The sequence below is a fragment of the Diabrotica virgifera genome, chromosome 5 (assembly GCF_917563875.1).
Source record: "Diabrotica virgifera virgifera chromosome 5, PGI_DIABVI_V3a".
Taxonomy (NCBI): Eukaryota; Metazoa; Arthropoda; class Insecta; order Coleoptera; family Chrysomelidae; genus Diabrotica; species Diabrotica virgifera.
In genome coordinates, this window is record NC_065447.1 from 52,468,126 (window position 1) to 52,487,172 (window position 19,047).

At 34.3% G+C, this 19,047-nt stretch overlaps 1 protein-coding gene across 1 annotated transcript in view; it reads right to left on the reverse strand.

The window, feature by feature from the left end:
- The window catches only part of LOC126885728 (1-phosphatidylinositol 3-phosphate 5-kinase), a 106,956-nt gene that overhangs the window by 69,958 nt on the left and 17,951 nt on the right, over window positions 1-19,047 (reverse strand). Inside the window, exons 6-9 of the mRNA XM_050652497.1 lie at window positions 15,279-15,503; window positions 6,373-6,561; window positions 5,209-5,444; window positions 1,655-1,922 (exon numbers count right to left, since the gene is read on the reverse strand). Of these exons, the coding sequence (XP_050508454.1) occupies window positions 1,655-1,922; window positions 5,209-5,444; window positions 6,373-6,561; window positions 15,279-15,503 (918 nt within the window). The remainder of the gene's footprint in view (window positions 1-1,654; window positions 1,923-5,208; window positions 5,445-6,372; window positions 6,562-15,278; window positions 15,504-19,047) is intronic.

Sequence of the window (19,047 nt, forward strand, 5' to 3'; positions counted from 1 at the left end):
GTGTAACACCATCGTGCCGACGGGATGCATGGTACAGGGAGTAAAGTGTATCTAAAGCGATGCCCTAGAGAGAAGGCGAACTCTAGGGGAATATAGCCTTGGTGCAGTTAGGGCGCACTGCCGTACTCGACATTTATTTCGACCCTACTCGTGGGAACAATCGTGGAACCAAAGAGAAACATAAAACAAACGAAGAGGGACTCATAAATGGGCGACCTCACCGAAGAAACAAGAATGGAAGCTGCGGGAGTAGCAGACCATATAGAACAAACGGACAAGGGAGCTGTGGAAACAGCAGACCATGCCGAGGAGATAGATATGGAAGCTGACCAGCTAGAGACAAGCCTCGAGAAACTAAGCCTCGGGACAAAAAACTATTTGGGGCTCAAAAACGAAAGCTTAAGAAAGCCGAAAAAATAGTTGCTGAGACGTGGGTTAAAGAAAACCCACATAAGACCAAAGGCCAAAAATGGAAAAGTGACCAGACCACGGGAGTGAAAAGGACCCGGTCTGACGGCTCGACCCCAACAAAAAACCCCGAGGCCAAAAGACCAAAGGGAATTACGAAACAAGCAGCTAACAACGCGACCAGGAGCGGTAAAACGCAGACTGGCACAGTTGCTAGCGCTGAAGAGGCAAGAGGCGGTAAAACGCAGATTGGCACTTACGGCGAAGTGACAGACAAACTTAGGATGGCGGTGGTAGACAGACACCATCCTGAGGTAAAACTGGACCAGGTCTCGAACAAAATTGGAAGAGGCAGTGGATAAGGCACCCGGTGGTAGTCAGAATCCACTGCAATTCCTAAGAACTACATTCAGCGCGGGGATTCTGTGGATCCACTGCGCGAATGAGCCTGCCAAATCTTGGCTGGAGGGGATGGTACGAGAGCTTCGGGATCTCTGGGAGTCGGCGGATTTGAAGTTGATCGAAACCAAAGGCTTAAGAAGACCGATTGTTCTTGTGCACGTGACTGAGACCGGCATAAGCGAAAAAGTGTTCACGAGTCGCTTGGGCAAGCAGAACGCAGGGCTCAATACGACAGATTGGACACTGAAAAGCCAGAAGGTCGAGGGGCAGGGAGAAATCCTTGCGTACTCGATCGACAGGGTCTCACTTAAGGCTTTGAAGCAGACCCAACTCGAGGCCTTTTATATGATGGGAAGGGTAGCATTCAAGATCGTGAGGGAGATGGATGGTAAAGGTGAGTGATCCAAGCCAACCTTCAGCACAGTAAGGCAGCTTCGGCAGAACTTGCTGTGGCGATGGAAAGGTTTGATGTTGCTCTCATCCAAGAACCCTGGGTAAACCAGGGTAAAATAAAAGGTCTCTCTGGGATAAGCGGAGAACTGATTTACATTAGATCCGCGTAAGTTCCAAGAACCTGCATAATAGCTAAAAGCAACATGAACGTAGGGATTAAAACTGCATACATTTTACTTGAAAACTTTCACATGCTAAAGCGTCATTTAATGACTTAAAACGCGCCTCTCATGTGAACGGACTCTTAGAATCGGCAAAATTCAGGTGCTATAGCGTGGAAAGTGGGGATCATCTGGAACTCCACGGTGCGCATTTATAGGCCGTATATCTAATTTAAAACTAACCAGGCTGCATATAATCATTACAGAAAATATTAATATGTAGGTAATACCTCTGTCCAGTTTAAAACTTTTCAAATAAAATCTTTGGCATGTTCCTAATTTTGGACGGCCGATGTGAGCATCCATAGCTGAAACGATATCCGCTTGTGTACATCTTGACAATCGTTCCAAAACGCTTAGTTTTACGTTATGTACCAAAGTGACAGATTGTTCATGTAACATGTCTTGAGCAAGCCTTGATATGTTTTTGTGGACTAGTATAACGTCTGGCTTGAGAGCTATTATTCGTAATGTGACATTGCGTAAGTATTCGTATTCCTATAATAAAAATATGTTAGATTCAGAAAATATTAACCAAAATGTAAATTGTATAAAAAAAGGACCTTATAGTCCTTATACCATTTTAAATATGTAAAGATTAGGTTCTACTAATTTATTTTTGGGAATCAACCAGAACCATTTGGGAATCAAATGGGCCATTTTTGATGTCTCGAATTTTCTAAACCTGTTGTCCGATTTAATTGATTTTTTTAGTATGTTAAAGCCTTGTTATTTAAAAATATCAATGTAATAATATTGTTGCTAGACGGCGTAATTTTATACCGGGTGTAACAATCATACTGTGTTTTTTCCATAAAGTTCGGAACACTCTGTGGAATATTATAGCATTTATAAAATACTGAAACTAAAACCCAACTATAGCCTCAGGTTTTCTTAACATTCTGTTTTTTGATTCATTCGCTTATGTTGGATAATAAAAAACTTAGGTACGTTAACAACTAGCCATGCTCTTACATGCCCTCAATACAGGTTGTTTCTAAATAAGTGTAACAAACTTTAAGGGGTAATTCTGAATGAAAAAATAATTACCGTTTGCTTTATAAACATATGTCCGCAAATGCTTCGTTTCCGAGATACGGGGTGTTGAAATTTTTCTTACAAACTGACGATTTATTGATTGCTCTCAAACCGGTTGAGATATGCAAATGAAATTTGGTAGCTTTTAAGAGACAGTTATTGCGCATTTTTTGACATGCAATTAAGAATTTTATATTCTCCATTGGCTGCATACGGGTAATATGACGGGTAATATTACCCGTATGCACGCCAATGGTGAATATAAAATTCTTAATTGCATTATTGTTAAAATTATTAATAAATTGGAAAGTAAAAAACGTTCTTCTTCGTCATCTTTTCAAACATCTTTTTATTATACATCAATATATTTTATTTAGATTTATAGAAATTGTACTTTACATCTATTCGGGTATCTACATCTACTTGTGTTCTTATAATACAGATGTATATACTTGTGTGCTAAGAATACAGATGTATAAGAGGGGAAGGTTATTGCTTCAAGTGGTGCATATTAGTAAAAATAAAAATGTAAAATTCAAAACCTTCAGTTCTATTTACAATATGTATTTATTTATGTCACAAGCACGTCACATGTCTACAAAAAGATGTTTTTAAAAGGTACCTCACTCCCGTTAAGACAGGTAAAATGCCCTTACTCCTAGAATTCAATGTTTTTCATTTTTGTACGTTCTATCCGATTAAATAATAATAATCAGCGTAAGTGTAAGAATTTGCTCTTTGAGCTTGTATAGCAGATCTCATTTTTGACGCCTAGTTTGTAGCACAGCAAGAATCTGTTCTATGAGTATCCCTGTGCTATTTTCTGCCTTTCATGTAAGAGCACCTCTTCCAACTATATCACCATCTGAAAATTGTCGTAGTTTCAACTAACCCTTCTGTTTCGAGTGTCCCATACGTGCTTTTAGCTCATACGGGTTTAGATCTTCAAGAGAAATAGTTAGAATACAACAAACCGGCATATTTGTTTCGTGGATCTAAAGAAAGCATTGGACAGGGTCAAATTAAAGGACGTTATCCATTTGATATACTCAAGAGAGGTGCGATCGAAAACATCTACCAGAACAATACAATAAAAGTAAAAGTAGAAGATGAGCTAACTGACCCAATTGAAGACGGCAATGGGATAAGACAGGGGGATTCCTTGAGTCCTTTATTGTTCAACCTGATCATGGATGAAATAAATAAAAAAGTAAGAACTAAAAAAGGATACCAAATGGGAGAAAAACAAGTTAAAATAATCTACTAAGCAGACCATGAAATACTAACCTCTCAAAGTGAAGATGATTTATAACGTATGCTGCACCAATTTAACATAACCGCTAGAAAATTTAACATGTTAATTTCCCCAAAAAAGACAAACTGCATGGTTATAACAGCAAATCTTATAAGATGTAAATTGGAGCTGGAGGGTCAAATAATAGAACAAGTGATAAAGTTTTTCAAATAATAGAACAAGTCGAAACAGAAGTGGAAGATCAAGTGAATAGAGCAAACAAAGCAGCAGGTTGCCTGAATGACACAATATGGAGAAATAAAAATATCGGAAAAAAATGAAAGGCTGAATAATTTACAAAACAGTCATCAGACCAATAATGACATATGCGGCAGAAACACGACCCGACACAGAGAGGACAAAAAGATTGCTCGAAACAGCGGAAATGAAAACCCTCGGAAAAACCGATGGCAAGACTCTATGGGACAGAGCTAGAAGTACAGATATACGACGGAGATGCATGGTGGACAACATTTATAACTGGGTAAGAAACAGAAGAATAGAATGGAATCATCACATAAGCCGAATACCAACAAATAGAGTAGTAAGGACGGCCAGCGACGGTTCCCCAATAGGAAGACGATCAGTGGGAAGACCACGAAAACGATGGAACGACAACTTACTAGAGGCACATTGAAGGAACAGACAGAGTCATGTCTATACAAAAGGAGAAGAAGAAGAAGAAGAAGAAGAAGAAGAAGAAGAAGAAGAAGAAGAAGAAGGGTTTAGATCAGGACATCTAAATGGCTAATCCAGTAAAATAACGAGTTATTCTGGCAATGTACGGTCACGCATAGGAAGGAAATTTTTCTAACAAATTATACGAAAGGCAGAACGTGTTCCCTGAAACACTCCAGTCCAATGAAATATTTGTACACATCCAATTTTTCTCGCTACGCAAAAATGCTCTAAGGTTATCAGACGACGGAACTCAGAATAATTAGAGAGAAAGTTGATGCTGAAAAGATGCTGTAAAAGAATATGGAATTGTACGCCATACATTACGCAATCGTAAACAAATAAAGAAAATATAGTGGAACACGTAATAAAAAAATATTATGAATTTGTGATTGTCCAAAGATAGAAAACTATATTTACATGAGATTAATGCAAAAATTATTTTAAACAATCTGAAGAAATTATAAAGGCATTTTTTTTCAAACGACTAAAAAAGATGATCTTAATTCCAGTATTGAATGGTTGGATTTTAAAAATCGATTTGGTATCCGTCTGTTAATCCTATTAACTGCAAACTTTAATTTAAAATAAATTATTTTCTTTTCTGTATCGTTATTTGGTCACTAAACTAACATACGGTAATGGTGAACTGTCAGATTTTGAGAAGACAATCATGGCCAACTCACAATAAGTAGTGGTAAACGTTTAAATACCTATCTAATTAATACTTTGATATAAAATGTAAGAATCTAATTATAAGCGATGAACATATACCTGCATTAATACTGGTTCTAGAGACATCAATCTGCCTTCAGTTCGTTGATAGACAATGGAACATTGAAGCAAGAGAATTTTAGGGTTTTCTATGTCGATCAACATATCTTTGTGTGCAACGTTTTTGCTGCATACTACCCCTCCAACTAGAGATGTGTCATTTCTCAAACCGCCAGCAAGAATTTTAAATTGGATGTAATGGCGGATATCTAAATCGATGGCATCATGATTTTTATCTAAAAAATTCTATAGTTAAATAATCGTCGCGAAGGTGTTAAAATCGGAGGTAAAATTATTAATAACATCAAATACGCAGATGGCACCGCCGTAATAGCAGAGAATCTAGAAGACCTTCAAACCCTGTTGAATGCTGTAAACATCAAATGTACTGCAAAGGGCTTAACAATTAACTCAAAGAAAACAAAATGGATGGTGGTCGGAAAAATTAATATCGATGACTCAGTATTAAAATTAGATAACAAAATCCTGAAAAGGGTGGAACACTTTAGATATCTGGGCAGTTGGATTGAGTGCAGGGTTGAAAGTGATGAAGAAATTTCGACCAGAATGGAACTTGCACGAAAAAGCTTTATTAGAAGTCTGTCATTGACGACACGTCTAAGAGTATTGAAGTGCTACGTCTGGTCCGTTTTGTTCTATGGATGTGAAACCTGGACAACAAAAATAAAAAATCTTAACAAATTAGAAGCGTTCGAGTTGTGGTGTTACAGCACATATTTCTAATGAACGTGTTCTAGAGACCATGCACAAAGATCGATAATTAATCAACATCATAAAAATGAAAAAGGTTCAATACTTAGGCCATATAATGAGAGGACCTAAATATCGCTTACTCCGGTTGATCATTCAGGGCAAAATCGAAGGAAACCGCTGGATTGGAAGAAAACAACTGTCCTGGCTGCCTAACATTAGACAATGGACAGGTCAAACGGTCGAGGAATTGTTTTATATAGCTGCGACCGAGAAACATTTCATAAGCTTGTTAATACGACGATAGATAACAAGACAACGATTAAAAACTAGCACGGCACACAAAGAAGAAGAATCTTCTGTAAGCAACACCAATGAATGACTTCGAGTTCACATTAACTCATAGTAATTGATTAATTATAATTTTGCATAAACAGAATAAAAAATATTTACCAGGTCTAATAATACTGATTATCTCGTTAAGTATTGGCATAATAACTTCCGACCAAGAGTATGAAAGCCCTTTGGAAATCAACAATTGCTTAAGTAAACTATTGCTGTGTTGCTCAAACGCATCACTTAAGATTGTATATGCTAACTTTTCTCCGTTTTCTTCCCGCAAATTGGATGCATTAAACCATTCTAAAATATAGAAAATTATTTTAAATATATACAAAAATATTTATTCTGATATAGTGATTATAATCTAATGTACTATTTTCTACAAATTCTGTATACATGATATAATTATAAGAGGTTATAATATAAATAATATAAGAATATAATAGATTCTTCATCTTATCCTTAAAAACATTTCAGAGGTCAGTCTGCCGGTATAGCCATTTTCGTCATTTTTGTCTCTAGCATTACTTTCATTCAAGGTTCCCAGACTATATGGACCAACAGTAGATTCGACTTTTTCTGCGCCCATTTTAACATTCCAATCTCCCATAAATAGGTTGATGCTGAACGATTTTACATATCTGGACCTCGAAGGTAAACTACACTAAGTATGTCATTTCGAGCAACTGTGTTAAGCGTGTGTTTGCAACAAAGTTTAAAGCACTTGTACACCAGGATGTTAATAAAAATCTGATATATCCCATAATTGTTTGAAAGACAATATAACCATATTTTAATGATAATATAATATAACCAATTTGTATAATCCTACTAATAAAATAAGTGGATCAAAGAAACTTATTCAAAACAACATCATGTCGACATAGTGTAGTTTACCTCCGAAGTCCAGATATAGAGACAGAGAAAATTCTCTATTGGTTAATTATATTTAGTCGAGGCATTGAAGCACAAAAAAAGGCCTTACTGTCGATTTTTGGCGCAGTAAGACGGATTTTAATGCAGTTTGGTACGTTGGATTCGTGAGAATGTCAGGAAATTTTGTGAACTTATGTAATGAATAAGAAATCTGAAATTGCATTTGTGCATAAGAAAAATGCATTTCAAAAGTGCATTTTGAAATAGGCAATTATTATAAATTTTCAACTCGGTAAATTTTCTTACTCGGGGGGTTTTTGGGGTCGCTGAAAACGAATATGAGGTTAGCGAGAGTGTGCAAACTACCTGGTGCCTGCAGCGGGTATAATAAACGTCTTCCTCTGGAGTATTGTGGTAATTTATCATATAATTGGCTTAAACTCATTACTCGGGGGTTTTTGGGGTCGCTGAAAATGAATATGAGGTCGGCGAGAGTGTGCAAACTACCTGGTGCCTGCAGCGGGTGTAATAAACGTCTTCCTCTGGAGTATTGTGGTAATTTATCATATAATTGGCTTAAACTCATTCCTCGGGGGGTTTTTGAGGTCACTGAAAATAAATATCGCAACGACTAAATTCTAATTTCATAGATTATTATAAAAAAACATGATTATTTTGTTCAGGATCTCTATTTTTTTTTAATTTGGCGCTTAAAATTATGTTGGCAGTATTGATACATTCTTGACTAATTTCATGTAGGATTTATTGCCTTTCTCTCATTTAAATAAGCATTTAAATTAAGAAATTACAATATCAGCAAAATGATAAAAAACAACATTTATATGGCGTAGTATAACCGAGAGTCTTTGAGAAACATTATCACATTATTAAAGTTACTATTATTACTAAGAGTGGTGGTTTGGTCTTCATCCAGTTTATGTTGTCTTCGGGTGTTCGTGTATAGCTGGCACTCAACTAGTATGTGTTTGACGGTGACAGGAGTGTTGCAGGTATGACACCAAGGAGGATTTCCCTGGCTCATCAGGTACCCATGTGTAAGACGGCAATGTCCAATTCTTAGTCTTCTCATGACAACTTTGTCCCTTCTACAAAGTGCTGGTATTTTTAAGGCAGGTATTCTGGGTTGAATATTCTGGAGTTTTGAGTTTGTTCTATTCCAGAGGTTTTGCCAGACTCTCAAGCACATTTGGTTTACTGTATGTTGTACCCCTTAATAAAATTATTGACCACGGCTGCCAACTTCTTATGGCTATGTCAATGCCACGATAAGTTTCAGGAAACCGAAATTCCTGAGCAGTTTAAACTGAGTAATATCCAATTAGCTGAAACTTACCCATACAGAATGTAGTTAATGGCTATTGAAAAAATAAAAAGATTGCCATTGGAAAAATTCTTTCATCTGTTGATGCATTTTCCCAGCATTTTAAAAGGGTATATTTACAAACACAAATTTGGCTGCATGGAGAGGACAGTAACATGAACCCAACCGATTGGGGATGGGAATTACAAAATAATGTATTAATTCCAGTTAGAATGACTCAGCCACCTGGTCCTCCAAACATTTTAAATTTAATATTATGTAGTTGTAAGTCAGACTGCGGCAACTCATGCGGGTGCAGGAAGCATGGGTTAGTTTGTAATTTAGCCTGCAAAAATTGTGCAGGTTCTGATTGCACAAATATTGCATTGGACTCGAGAGAGGAAGGCAATAATGAAGAAGATGATGATAATGATGAAGAAAATGAATTTTAAAGAAAAATTACGATAAATTTTGTATAATGAACTTTTTTAACCATAAATATATTATAATAATAAAAATTTATGTTTATTTATAATAAAAATAACACCCTTTTCGATCACTATAGTTACATCGAAGAAAATAGATTACCCCAAAAACCCCCGAGAAACGAGTTTAAACTAATTATATGATAAATTACCATAATACTCCAGAGGAAGACGTTTATTACACCCGCTGCAGGCACCAGGTATTTTGCACACTCTCGCCGACCTTATATTCATTTTCAGCGATCCCAAAAACCCCCCGAGTTACAAGTTTGGGCCAATTATTTAACAAATTAACATAATACTCCAGAGGAAGACGTTTATTACACCCGCTGCAGGCACCAGGTAGTTTGCACACTCTCGCCGACCTCATATTCGTTTTCAGCGACCCCAAAAACCCCCGAGTAAGAAAATTTACCGAATTGCAAATTTATAATAATTGTCTATTTCAAAATGCACGTTTGAAATGCATTTCTCTTATGCACAAATGCAATTTGAGATTTCTTATTCATTATATTAGTTCACAAAATTTCCTGACATTCTCACGAATCCAACGCACCAATCCGCATTAAAATCCGTCTTACTGCAAAAAAATCGACACTTCAATCCTTCAATGCCTCGACTAATTAGGATTTTATATATTTTTACTGCCTCAATCACAGAATAGAATAGCTCAAGCTATCCCTTGGTACTTTCTGAAGTTGGTACGTACATATATCTGTATTAGGTTGATATCATATAGTTGTCCATGTAGCTTTAACACCATAATTCTGTTGCCGATTGCAAGAATGTTCCAGTTCATTTTCTTCATAGGGACTTCAGCATTTGTGAGTTTATAGCAAGTAGTGAAGTGGTCTATATATTAGTGGAATTATATTTACCTGTCATCATTTTATCACTTCTGATAAAATAAAAATTGTTACTATAAGAGCGTTTCACGAATAGAACATTGTGGAGATAGCCCCATGTATTTCTTATGAACGATAGGAGCACACCGTACTGACTAGAATGAATCGTATATCGGCAGTCGGGTATTCACCCGTGCGCGAGAGGTTTGGCAACACTGATCTCGGTAAGCGTAACCTTCTACCATGTTCTATTCTTAACGTGAAACAAATATTAGAGATTAATGAATATAACATTTTTCTATGATGTTGTCATTGCGTTATTTCATGAGCCACGTCGAAGAAAAATATAATTAGTCGCCGATACTGAACCATTGGAAAAATATCCCAGAAGTTGTTTCACAATCCAAACAAGGTCGAATTAAGTATTTTATGAATCACAATCGTTTGTGAATTTAATATGCATGTTCTTCTTCTCTCTTCTTCGTCTTTTTGTATAGACATGACTCTGTCTGTTTTTTCAATCCGGACGCTCAAAATGGTGTAACTTTTTACTGAACAATATGTGGACCAATTTGGCGTTAGAGGAAAACTTTTACTTTGGATTTTTAGGTTAGGCCTTTTCTTGGACCAATTATACTATACTACCTCAGTAACTTTGAAACCGTTCATTTTAGAAGGATTATGCATAGGACCTTTTTTATTTCAAATTTAGTGTAGAACATTTTTGTATAGAAGGTTGTTTATGCTAAATCGTATAGTTTTAAAAATATTTACGAAAAACCTAAAAAACTACGAATTTACCGATTTCTCCCCCCTTTCCCCCCAAACCCGACGCTCAAAATGGTGTGACTTTTTTCTGAACATTATGTGGACCATATAGAATAATTTGGTGTTTCACTTTGGATGTCTGGGTTTGGGTCTAGTTATACCATACTACTGTTCCAGTGTTCCCATACATCAATGTTTGTCCGACTAGACACCGTTAAGCTATTAACAAATTTTCAGCTTGCTATTAATCAACTTTTTTTGGTACGCGGCATCCAGGTCTACACACTAAGTATGTCATTTCGAGGAACTGTGTTTAGCGTGTGTTTGCAACAAAGTTTAGAGCACTTAGGATGTTAATAAAAATCTGATATATCCCATAATTGGTTGAAAGACAATATAACCATATTTTAATGCTAATACAATATAACCAATTTGTATAATCCTACTAATAAAATAAGTGGATTAAAGAAACTTATTCAAAACAACACCATGTCATAGGTGTAGCTTACTCCCGAGGTCCAGATATAGAGACAGAGAAAATTCTCTGTTGGTTAATTATATTAGGATTTTATATATTTTTACTCCCTCAATCATAGAATAGAATAGAATAGCTCAAGCTGTCCCTCAGTACTCTCTGATGTTGTTACGTAATATGTATTAGGTTCATATCATATCATTGTCCATGTAGCTTTAACACCATAATTCTTTCGCTGATTGCAAGATGTTCCACTCCATTTTCTTCATAGGGACTTCAGCATTTGTAAGTTTAGTAGCAAGTAGTCTCCATATATTAGTGGAATTATATTTACCTGTCATCATTTTATCACTTCTGATAAAATAAAAATTGTTACTATAAGAGCGTTTCACGTTAACAATAAAACATTGCGGAGATAGCCCCATATATTTCTTATGAACGATAGGAGCACGCCGTACTGACTAGAATGAATCGTAAATCGGCAGTCGGGTATCCACCCGTGCGCGAGAGGTTTGGCAACACTGATCTCCGTAAGCGTAACGTTCTATCATGTTATATTCTTAACGTGAAACAAAGATTAGAGATTAATAAATATAACATTTTTCTATGATGTTGTCATTGCGTTATTTCATGAGCCACGTCGAAGAAAAATATAATTAGTCGCCGATACTGAACCATTGGGAAAATATCCCAGAAGTTGTTTCACAATCCAAACAAGGTCGAATTCAGTATTTTATTAATCACAATCGTTTGTGAATTTAATATGCATGTTGATAATATGTATAAGCAAAAAAACTATAAAATCGAAGCACTTTCAGTAACAACCACCTGATCTTTAACAGCTGATTTGCACAGAATTCCATTGTTATTAAACATTTTAATTCATAAAGCATTAATAATTTTATTACTTTTCGTACATTTTAACTTTTTATAATTAAAACATTAAGTAAAAGGTCAAAATGAAATGATATGAGGAATGGCGGTAAAATAATGTTGTAAAATATGTACAGTCACAATCACTGAATAGTTTACACCCTTTAATATCCAGTGGCCAATTTTTTGAATTTTTACCTCGTTTAAACGCACCGTTTACGTCAAAGTGACGTACCAGTGGCGGACCCAGAATCGGTTGTTTAAAATTAAAAAATCAAAATAAAATAAATTACAAAATTTAACAAAACGGAAAGTATAGAAAGGCATTTTTTAAATAAAATTGAGTTAAAATTATTGAGTTTGGCAATTACTTTTGGTTTTGCGCGTGATATAAACGGCATTTGGACGCTTTTAATAACTTCCTATTTTATTTTTCAATACGCACTAAAATTTTTGAAAAGCAATTTGACATTTAGTAAATCCGTACGACACTGCGATTTTACAGTATTACAATATAAAAATAAAGGTGTAAATTATTCAGTGATTGTGACTGTACATACAGGGTGATTGATTAGTGGGATAAAGCTCAATAGATCCGCTATAGTAATAGATAGCAATAAAAGTTAATAACAAAAATTGTAGCCATCTTTGAGCTTCACAGTACAAAATTAGTTAGAATGTTATAGGGTGTTCGATAACACAGTGACAGACCAAACTTATGTTTTTTTAAATAGAACACCCTATATTTTATTTTAAATTCGGAATCCTGTTAACTTCTCCATCACAAAAATATAAAGGTTTGTTATGTTATACAGGGTATTTACAAAGTTATAACCAATTTTGTATGAAAATCGTAATAAGTTCAACTCCCTGTATAAATAAAAATAAGCACAACAGCAATGGTTTATTAATGCCATATTTTTTTGTTTATTGTCAAAATTTTCAAGAAATATTGACATTGCTAATTTTCTTTATATCAAATACAGGGTGAGTCAAAACGCAAGTACATTATTTTCTCAGTAATGTTAAATGGAACACCCTGTATTTTATATCATTATTGAAAAGTGACATTGCCGTACTTTAATTTTTATATAACATTCCCTATGGCGAAATTTATTAGTTTTCGAGATATTTTCATTTTTCAGAGCAAATTATTTTAGGTGTCTAAAATATAAATTCTAAGTAAGCCATGACTCAATTCACAATTGACGATTACTGATTATCAATCCGGTAAATCAAGGTAACAATGTAGCAAATAAAGAAATAAATATTAGTAATACATTTTACAAAAAAAAAATACAACCACAACATGCAACATTTTCGAAACAATTAAAAACTACTTTTTTATGTAAATGTAACAAATAAAGAAAGAAAATTAGTAATAAATTTTACAAAAAACACACAAACACAAAATACAATATGTTGTGAAGACAATTAAACACTACTCTTGTATGTAAATATAACAATGTAACAAATAAAGAACGAAAAATAATTTATCAGTAATACATTTTGCAAAAAAAACATGTTTGTAAAAATAAGAAGCTACTTTTAATAAAATATTTTTAATATTTAATTACATAAGGTGTTCAAAATTACCTCCTAACACATTTATGCACGCCTAAAAACGATCATTGAATGAGCTACTTACTCTACGAAGTATTTGTAAATTAACACATCGAAACACACTTTGTATTCTATTTTTCATCTCATCCCTTATTGTTGGAGGTATTTTATAAACTTCATTATTAACGTAACCCCAAAAAAATCAGTCCAATTTATTAAATTCTGGCGATTTGAGTGGCCACGCTACTGTTCCATTGAAAAATGAAAATATCTCGAAAACTAATAAATTTAGACATAGGGAACGTTATCTAAAAATTAAAGTACGGTAATGGCACTTTTCAATAATGATATAAAATACAGGGTGTTCCATTTAAAATTACTGAGAAAATAATGTACTTGCGTTTTGACTCACCCTGTATTTGATATAAAGAAAATTAGCAATATAAGTCATTCTTGAAAATTTTGACAATATGTAAAAAAATATGGCATTAATAAACCATTGCAGCTTTGTTTATTTTTATTTATACAGGGAGTTGAACTTATTACGATTTTCATATAAAATTGGTTACTACTTTGTAAATACCCTGTATAACATAACAAAACTTTATATTTTTGTGATGGAGAAGTTAACAGGATTCCGAATTTTAAATAAAATATAGGGTGTTCCATTTAAAAAAAAACATAAGTTTGGTCTGTCACTGTGTTATCGAACACCCTGTAACATTCTAACTAATTTTGTAATGTGAAGCTCAAAGGTGGCTAAAATTTTTGTTATTAACTTTTATTGCTATCTATTTATACTATTCGCTCCGAGCGTTAACAAAGTGTCAAAGCAAAATCGACCGACCTGCTCATGGTGGCGGTTTTTTGAAATTTTATAAGGACGTTTTGTGTATGTTTAAATGAGACATTTAAAAAAATGTCGTGTCACGCTAGTGATATTATGTATTAATATAAACAGAAAATAAAAACGCACTATAAATTCTTCACTTTCCAATATTGATTATCAGTTTGATTTTGTATGCATAACCTCACTATCGCAGTTTATGTCAATAAATATTTATTAACGAAAAAGACAATATTTTGTTGCACTATAAATTACAGTATAAATTAATAACTAATGAATTCTAACAATTGTATTCGGTTATTATCACTACAAAATAAAATATTCAAGTTTAACAAAATAATCCCATAAGACTCAATGTTAAAACGTCCTTACAAAATCTGACAGCGTATCACGTGACTGTACGTAGAGGGGAGACGCACGGAGCCAATAGCGGATCTATTGAGCTTTACCCCACTAATCAATCACCCTGTATATAAATATACGTAAATATACAGCACGACCAAATTCACTTTGTATTTGAGATTTGGATGCGCTCTGTTGTTGACGTTCGGGTTTTTCACATATTCGGAATTTTATTTTGGTACCGTGCAGGTATTTTATTTGACGAGACGGTACCAAAATAAAATTCAAAAAATTTAAAAAACCTAAACGTCAACACCAGTGCACATCAAAATCTCAAATACAAAGTGAATTTGCGGCTAAGTTAAAATAGGAGAAACTTTACTTGAAAAGGATCAGTTCAAGACTAATGCTCTCATTTTGTGGCAATAATGTCAGAAGTGTCTGATTTCCAGAGCATCAACTAGCACATCCACGAAAAAAAATACAACTACTGAGAAAATAAAAGTAAAAATGTTTAGAATATAAAGAAAATGTTAAGTAATACAAAGGCAATGCCAATAATTATACTCGGACACCTGTATATTTACATAAAAATATATTCAAAATTATTAATAATATTTACCTGATTCTGGAGCAGCTTCAATTTGATCCGAAGGTCTAACAACCACCGTTTCTGTTTTTTCTTGTGGCTCCTGTGTTTCGCTTACATTCTGACTCTTGTACTCATCAGGAGGACGAGACAGATATACTGTATTTGCTTCTAAATTAAGATCTAACGTATATGATGACGATGAAGTCATATTTCCAGGCCTCATTTCAACTGGCGATAACTGTTCGTTTTCAGAATCTGCAATAAAATTAATGTAATTTACAATAATTATTAATTATATTATAATCGTATGTATAACAATAAGATAAGGGTACCAAAGAAGCCCCACTTAATATTCACTACGTCATTTTGATAAGAAAACGCACTAGAAAAATCCGAAAAAAGAAGAGAAGATAAATCGTATACATTAGTTTCTTTGGAAATGGTTATGTAACAAATAATATTACAATAATTAAGTAATGAAATAAAAGGCTTTCTCACAATCAATTTATTCACTCCGGACGACCGATTTTGTTGCCTATAATATGCACAGCATGATCAGGTCCCGGTGCATGATGTGCATGTACAGACAGTGAAATCGGTCGTCTGGAGTGAATAAATTGATTGTGAGAACGTCTTTTATTTCATTACTTACTTAGTATGGGCTCACACATGCAACCCATTCAATATTTGAATATTAAAATATTTCCTGTGACACAAACTGGCCTAACAAAATTATTATACAAATACAAAAGGAAAAAAGTTTTCCTGTAGCCGGCTGTATACCCATATATCACAAAAAATTTTGTTAAATAAAATCCTTTATAAAAGGTATATAATTAATTTATTAAAAATTCCCTTAAGGGTTACATCACATATGCAGAACGTTTTCGATCTAATACAGATCATCATCAGTACTGAACAGGATATTCACATGCTAAGCCACTAAAATCATTTCGGCCGATATTTCTGCTATTCCTGGGCTTTTGTTATTTTTCAAGCTCTTTATTTCGTTCTTTATTTCTTGTTCTGTGGGTATTTCTATTGCTATCTGATCATCTTCAATTTCATGGTTTGTTTCCTTTTGTACTTCGCTCTTATTTAGCAGTTCTGTGAAATAGTTTTGCCAGTTTCCCATTATTTTTTCCGGCTCATTTAGCAACATCCCTTTATATATGACCTGATAAAAAGAATATGGGAAGTAGAAAAAATGTCAGAAGAGTGGACCATAGCAAGGATATGCCCTATACATAAAAAAGGTGATAGAATGCTATGCGAAAACTACAGAGGCATCGCACTATTAGAAATAGTTTACAAAATCTTGGCACAAAGTATAAGAAAAAGGCTAAGTCAATATTCGGAAAAAATACTGGCAGAATACCAGGCAGGTTTTAAAAACAACAGATCAACGACTGACCAAATATTTGCCTTAAAAGAAATACAGACTACCTGTTACGAACATAAACCAGTACTATATGCTTTATTCATAGACTTTAAGCAGGCTTACGACACAGTAAATAGACAGCAGATGTACGAACTGATGAAAGAATTGGGGATACCAAGTAAAATTGTCAGGATGATAAAGATGACGATGGAAAACACAACAAACGAAATAGCTTGAAAAGGGTATACATCCAAAAAGTTTGAAACCAAGGAAGGATTAAGACAAGGAGACCCACTATCAACAACGGCATTCAATCTAACATTGGAAGGAATAATCAGGAAAAGCAGAATAAACATGCAAGAAACGATATTTAAAAACGGCCACCAATGCATAGCATTTGCAGATGATCTGACGCTATTAGCAACAAGCGAAAAAGAACTACAAAAGATAATGAAAAACATAATAACAGAAGCCAAAAAATTCGGACTTGAAATAAATGAAGAAAAGACAAAGTATATGATAATGGGAGAGATCCAAAAAGAAAAAGAGAATAACATCATAGTACAAATAGATGGAGAAAAAACATACTCGTTCAAAAGAGCCAAAGAAATTATTTACCTGGGAGCCAAAATAGATGAAAATGGTCATGAAGAAGGGGAGATAAAGGCAAGAATTGCTAAAGGAAATAAAAAATATGGAGCATTACGCACATTATTGAAATCCAAATACGTATCAAGAAAAACAAAAAATAAGAATTTATAAGACTGTTATCAGACCTACAGTAACATACGCATGCGAAACATGGGTGCTCAAAAAGTCAGAAACAGACCTTTTAGAAAGACGGGAGAGAAAAATGCAAAGAGCAATATATGGAGGTGTGAAAATAGAAGGTCAGTGGAGAAGAAGAACCAATAAAGAATTGGAAGAACTATATCAAGAGTCAACGATCACGACGACGATCAAAGCACAGAGAATACGATACTTGGGGCACATCGAGAGAATGGGAAGTAAACGAATGCCAAAAATGGTACTCTCACGAAGACCAATACAAAAGAGGAGGAAAAGCAGGCCAAGGAAAAGATGGAAGAACAGTGTGTATGAAGACTTGAAGAAAAGTAACATTGAGAGATGGAAAGAACTAGCATTGGACAGAAGGAGATGGAGGGAGGTGGTGAAGGAGTGTATAAAAAGACTGAAGTGTAATTAAATAAAATTTATAAGTTTTATAAGTTATGTAAGTTATATTAAGTTATTTATTCTATTATTTATGTAATGAGAAATGTAAACATTTTAGCCCTAGGCCTACAAGGCCTGTTGCGCTTAATAAATAAATATAAGCCACTAAAATTGAAAATATATCGGTAAGGACCCTTTAAAATGTTACAGCGCTGGAAACATTGACATAAATTGTTTTAAATAATATGGATGTTTTAAATAATCCTAGATTTAGCACCGGGCACCATCTGATTCCTCACATGAGTTGGACACGTTCTGAGGTTCAGCTACCTTACATCTTGGACGGTCGATGTCAACTTAATGTTGAACATTCGACAGGTCCTGAGGTTCAGCTACCTCACATCTTGGACAGCCGATGGCACAATGTGGCACACCATGTTATTTAAAACAATTTATGTCAATGTTTCCATCGCTGTAACATTTTAAAGGGTCCTTACCCATATATTTTCAATTTCGGTGGCTTAGCATGTGAACATCTTGTTCAGCACTGATGATGATCTGTATTAGATCGAAAATGTTCTCCATATGTGATTTAGCCCGTTAAGGGAATTTTTAATAAATTACATATATACCTTTTATACAGGATTTTAATTAACAATTTTTTTTTAATTATTTTACATAATCTATCGAAAGTCCAAGACAGTGTCTATTGATATATTCGCGGTGTGCAAGTACTCGGAGGGATACGAGAAACGATCGTGCGAGAATAGCGGAGAAATATTACAACTTCCTTAAATAATTCATATTGTCAATTGAACTTGTCAAATTGACGTATATTTCATACCTACTGTCATTGAAGAAGAAAAATTATATATTGCTCCACAATGTTGATATGATATGCAATTATTATACACTGTGTCCGTAAAGTATGGAACAAATTCTTTTTTAGCTAAACAGAGCATTTTAATCCTGAAACACGTCGATTTTTGATTTTAATTTACCGTATTTTAAAATAATATTCTAATATACAGGGTGAATTACTTTCGAGTAATGACGTCACTGTCATTTTTTTTAAATGGAACACCTCCATTTTGTCTCAATTTTCGGATTACTCTAGCTGAGCTGATTCCAAAAATGTATCACATGTTGATTCAAATTGGTACAGGGTGGACAAAAATACAATAGTTTTGTGTGTGTTCATAAAGTAACGCGTTAGTTAAATTAACAATATTATCAAAAATA